Source organism: Miscanthus floridulus, chromosome 13 (assembly GCF_019320115.1).
Source record: "Miscanthus floridulus cultivar M001 chromosome 13, ASM1932011v1, whole genome shotgun sequence".
In the NCBI taxonomy this organism is placed as follows: Eukaryota; Viridiplantae; Streptophyta; class Magnoliopsida; order Poales; family Poaceae; genus Miscanthus; species Miscanthus floridulus.
The window spans coordinates 20,661,020-20,666,913 of NC_089592.1; the positions used below are offsets into that span (position 1 = coordinate 20,661,020).

The following is a 5,894-nucleotide window of genomic DNA, read 5'->3' on the forward strand; positions in this document are numbered from 1 at the left end:
TGGTAGCGGCGAGCATAATTTGCTAATAACTTTTATTTGCCATAATATGGTACTAACATTTCTATCCCAGGCCGAGATCACCTTTCCATCTATTTCCTGAATCAGATGACTGCCCCGGCTATTACGAGCATGGGAAGTTCATGATAACCAAGGCCCAACTCATCGACGAGGAAAGGTGGGAGACAAGGAGGTTTCATCTCTGGTACATGGAAGCGGCAAAAGCTGGCCTGCATGGTTTTCTAGTCAAGGTTGTGGCGGAGTACTTCCACTTGCCCGACAACGATGTAGAACTCCCCGTGGACTTCCATGACATGTACAGACTACTGCGGGAACAAGACCTTGACATCGCCCAAGTCACCTTGTTCTCTATGTAAGTGATGAATTGCGAGTTTCACATATCACCTGCCTTTGAATCGGTCAAGACTACTTATATATGCCACGATGGCTTGTCCTTGTAGGTTGATGGCCTATATATCCAAGGAACTAAAACTTGATGTTATATATCTATCTCCAATGCATATTGCTCAAAGAATCATCATTGGTTACCACCTAGATGACAATCATCCAACCATGAAAGACTTGACCAAGCGACAGAGAGAGGCGCACAAGAAGAAACTGATGGATAATGAGAAGTTGAACATTTCAAGATACATACTAGGAGCAATGAAGAAGATCAGGGGAAATGGGTGTATTCTAGCTGCCTACCACTTTGGGTAAGTCGAAGACATGCCTATAGAGATAAGTGGGTAGCTAGCTAGTATTATTATTTCTCGTCGTAACCTGTATTTTGTTTCAATGACGTAGCCAAGGCCTCGAGGGTCACTGGGTTGCATTTATCATCTACCCTTAGGATGGCAGGGCCTACGTATTTGATTCATTGACAGTGCCAAACTTAAAAGGGTACAAGGCCTTTGAAGATTGCCTCAGAGTGTAAGTGACTGAACTGTCTTCTCATATGCGTTCTAATGCCCTACCTAATACTAGTACATTTCGTATAGCACTTATAAGGAGTACGTGAAGGATCCTGAATGCTATGATCGAAGAACAGAGAATTTTAAGGCTAAGCATAAGAACCGCATCAAAATCAGACGCAACTTTCCGATAAGTATTTGAAAGGTTTAATTGTGCTTTCCATTCATATGCATTCTAATGCCTGTGTTGTAATGCTTGCGTATCGATCATGCAGTGTGCCAAACAACCGGTAGGATCACAAACCTGTGGCTTCTACGCCTGTGAGTTCCTGAGGGTGTGCAAGCAGTACAGCAGCAGTTGGAGGGTGCTCAAGAATGGATTGAACTGGTCGAGAGACGTGCAGAGCACCCAACACAGCTTCAAGCAGACAAATGTGGACATATGTAAGTTTGTCTTAGACAAATGCGTGCTTGAAGGGGGCACGTTCTTCAATGAGAATAGCCCGCTAGCGATTTTACCGGAGTACGAGAGGCTGAGGAAATGGCCCACGATGATGCGTCCGCAGGATTACACCTTAGCGCATGTATAACGACTTTAATATGTAAATGTAATGAATTAACGATGACAAGAACGACTAAGTGAATGTATATATATGTATATTATCTCATGTGTAATGCATGCATACTTTTTAAGTTTAATCTGTGAAATCTGGATGTGATTTGAATTTGAATTTATATGCCTCTGTATTTTTTTTAATTCAGGAAATAATTTATCGAAGTGGGCAAATAATAAAGCCCGCCACGGCTAATGAACATAACCGCGGCGGGCCACAAAAGGTGTCCGCCGCGGTAAAATAATTTACCGCAGCGGGCGGTGTAACGTGCCCGCCGTGGTAAAGTATATTTACCGCAGCGGGCACGTTACACTGCCCGCCGCGGTAAATCGGTTAACCACGGCGGGCAAAGCCGCCTGCCGCGGTTAGGCCACGATTTACCGTGGCCTCTAGGCCACGGGCTTTGCCCGCCGCGGAAAACCAAAAACGCCCGCCTCTAGTAAAGTTTGTGTAGTAGTGGCGTAGGCTCCCTCTCTAGAATCCAGCTCTAATTCTCGGTCACCCATTACCACTATTGTAGACCCTATCGTACCATTGAAAGTTGATAGGACATAAATTTGAATGATATATCGCCGACACGAGGATCGTGTGATCCGTCAAGTTATCGTGAATCGCTGGATCAGCGAGGAGAGTCCAAGTGAGCCTTTTATCTCATATAAATGTGCCCCTCTAGAAAGTTAGGGTTCGTTGCATGTATTAGCACTAGAATTACTGCAGTAATCCGAGTAACATATATCATCAAACAAACAATAACTGATTTAATGATCCATTCATAGTTTCACAGTTCAAATTAGTTCATATACTTGCATGGCTTAATCTTTGAGACAAGTATATAACTACTGGTAGGATCAACCAAGCATAGCACGTCCTGGTCGATGCGTGAGGCATAACGGACTAGTTGTCGTTGTTTCCAAACATATTGAGTTTAGACATGGGTGCTAACTCTCCTCCTACCTTCAACATCTCTCGCATCCGAGACCAAAAGTGAGCGAGGTGTCATTGGTGGTGCTGGCCTAGGCAGACGACAACACAAGGCAATGCCACGAGGTTTCGGACTATAAGCCAAGTTGTCCTCGTGACCGTTCAAACTATAGTGGAGGTCGATGATGTCGTCTGCAACCTTGCTTCGACGTCAGCGATCTAGGAGTGCCACCCTAAGGGCTTGATTGCTCTTTATGGATGCCTCATGCCCATGACCGTGAGCCCTAGCCTTGTGCATCAGCACCATCAGCCGTGACCACCATGGACAAGTGGCCATAAAGCCACCCTGAGTCCTCCTGCCTGCCCGCCACAAGAGTGGCCCATCACCCCCACACTACTTTGTTTGCTCCCTCCATTGGTTTGAGCGTGGAGGAGTCACCACCCATGGAATAGAGGAGCTCGCATCCGAGGCGCCACCTCGATTGACTACATTGATGCTAGGCACGATACCGCACTACCTTGTCGAGATGCTATTATCACAGAGATGGACATCACTTGAATGAGGTACCATCACAGTTACTTGTTTGATATTGAGAAGATTGCTCGTCTAACAGAGATCTATGATCAAGATTTTTCAATTATTGATTTGTTCATCTATAAGTGATCAATTTGAGACATTTATTTTACATGTGCGTAGAGTTCATGATTTCAGAGCTGGTCATAATTTTGTGAGTTTGGCCATAAAGTTGGTTGAAACTAAGATACATATTACTTTCCAGTAGTCTATCACATCATTCAGCTAGCATTGCTTCTTCCAGTGGCAACGACATCGGTTGTATGAGGCTTCACATCTATGAATATAATCAAGACTAATTTGCGAAATAGAATTAACAATGAGTGGCTTAAGGACTTGACTTTGTGCTTCATTTTTTTTGGAAATAAACAGGAGGGGTTTGAGCCTCTACTGTGATTTTATTGGAAAAGACAAACAAAGGTTCAGTACAAAATCACGAAATGAAAAAGGTTACAAAGAAAATAAAGAGCACTTTCTTCATTGATGAGAAGGAGATTTTTGAAGGACTTATAATGAGAAAATTAAGAGAATGTTTCAATCCATGAAAGATGGGAAAATGAGTTTACTTAGACCTCATAAGTGCCTTGACGTTCTTAGTGTATTAGGATTGGTATATATCCACATGCCTGTCGTCTTTACATTTTTCACCACGTCTTTTACGATTAATGCCATTTCCTAGTTGATTTGTCTTTCAAATTAACAAGTTCTATACTATAATTCGCAATTGAAACAAGCATCACAGTTGATTCCTCTCTTAAAACGTAATATCTTGATTCTTGTTCATTCTACAACTTTCATTAATGATATCCATGTCATACTTTTTTAGCCAAAATTTTATAGTCTCAGTTCACCCCACCTCCATTCTTGGACTGGGTCCGCCACTGTCCGACAAAAAAACATCTTGGTAATGGTCTCGGCTGCAAAGTAATAGACGAGATGCAAACAAGGCATTCAGAAGGGAGCAACTTTTTGGACCACACCACAATTCCACCATTCAGTGACTATTTCTGTCGTATATACTCCACGAGATGATAGATTGTGCAATGATGCATAGGGCACAAATCCAAGAACACCTCGTATATACAACCTAATAACGAATCAACCAAAAAATTAACCAGAAGATTCAGTTAGGTCGTCATTACGCCAATCACAAATTGGGCGACTCCTACCTCTTTGTTTCTTTAATTTCTTATTAGTCAATCTTTAGGTCGTTATACGAGGCTGCACGATCCAATGAATTCTGACGATGCATATGTACGTGGCGATGGCGATGAATGGATGCCCTTCGATCGTCTTGCATGCATGGCCATGGTGCGCGGCCGGAGGTCAGAGCCTGACGAAGAAGACGGCGAGCTCGGGGCCCGTGCCGCCGCCCTGCGGTGCGATCATGTACAGCGACTCCGAGTCCCGGGACCCGATGAAGTGGTCGAAGCAGCCGCGCATGTACGGCACCTCGTCGTCCGCTGCCACCGCCGCGTCGGTCGCCGCCAGCGAGGCGGCCCTCGTCCTCGGGAGCACGCCGGCGCCCATGGAGACCGCCCGCAGCGTCTCCATCACCGTGAGGTCGTCGTCATTGGCCTCGCGCCGCACCGCGTACCCGGTCTTCTTGCCGTTGCAGAACATGGTCCACGACGGCTCGTCCAGCAGCGGCGGCGCGCGGCCTCCTCCGCCGATCTTCGCCCGCGCCCCTCCTCCGTCGCGGACGGGCTCCGAGAGCGAGACCGCGCGGCGCTCGGTCTCGAGGACGATGCGCGCGCCGGCCGGGTTGCCGAGCTCGCGGAGCAGCGCGTGCGTCTGGAGCGCCAGCTCGACGACGAGGCTCGGCAGGCAGCGCGGCGTCTCCTGCAGCGCCAGCACGACGCGGCCCCTGCGGTGGCCGTAGAGCGTCCCCGTCACGCGGCGGCAGGGCCGCGCGGCGCCCGTGAAGGACACGCCGCCCTTGGGCGCGGGCGCGGACGACGAGAAGGAGGAAGCCGAGGACGACGCGGCCGCGATCTCGGACGGCGTACCGACCTGCTGCATCCGCCCGCAGCGCGGCGTCAGCGTCAGGAGGGGCAGCGCGTGCCGCAGCCTCTGGAGCAGCCGGGCCGGGCGGGACGACTCGCCAGGGTGGCGGCCCCCCGCCCGGTGCCGCCGCGACGGCGGCTCCTCCAGCGTGTGCCCCGGCGTGCGGTGGCCGCGAACGCCATCGTCGAGGGAGGAGGAGGAGGCGGAGGCGGAGGAGGACGACGTCGTCCCGGTGCCGGCGGCGGACGGCGGCAGGCTGTCGCTGGGGCGTCCAGGGGCTGGGTGGATGGCGAAGCCGCCCATAGACGCGCGCGCGACGGCCGGCGAGGTGTCCGACGACGAACGGTGGGTCGATGCGATGGGCAGCCGGGCGAGGCGCGGTGCGGTCTGGGTGGGCGTTAGTTATCCCCTGCGCCGGGAAACGCGCGCGTGCTTGATCGGGGTGCTGGAACGGGCGGCGGTTACGCTTTGTCGGGTCGCCGTGCTCCCCGTGCCTGCCCTGCCCCGCTGCCTGCTTTCGCGGCGCTTCCATTCTGAGGCCTCCATTCTCCGTCTCGTTTTTCTCCTGTGGGTTTGTAGCAAGCAGACCGACCTCGTGGAGCACGAACACACGAGGAGAGACATGGCTATGGGCTGGGCGCATCGCATGGAATGCTGGTGAGGAACGTGGGCCTCAATTGGGTGAGCTTGAACGGGCTTCCAGTCCAGCAGGCCGTTTCTTTCCTTCTGTGCTCCGCGGAACCTTGGGCCACTTTTGTTGCTAAAAAAAAATCTAGATTTACTTTTACAACACACAGACGCAGACAAAACATTTAACATACACTTGCAATATAGTCATGGCAACATATGCAATATTCAGATCTAATT

General features: G+C 49.9%; 1 protein-coding gene across 1 annotated transcript; it reads right to left on the reverse strand.

Annotated features, from left to right (window-relative positions):
* Window positions 1–3,993: 3,993 nt before the first annotated feature.
* On the reverse strand, window positions 3,994–5,480 carry LOC136501945 (protein MIZU-KUSSEI 1-like). Its single transcript, XM_066497455.1, has one exon. It carries the CDS (start codon window positions 5,328–5,330, stop codon window positions 4,347–4,349), a length of 984 nt encoding a protein of 327 aa, XP_066353552.1. The 5' UTR covers window positions 5,331–5,480; the 3' UTR covers window positions 3,994–4,346.
* Window positions 5,481–5,894: the final 414 nt, after the last annotated feature.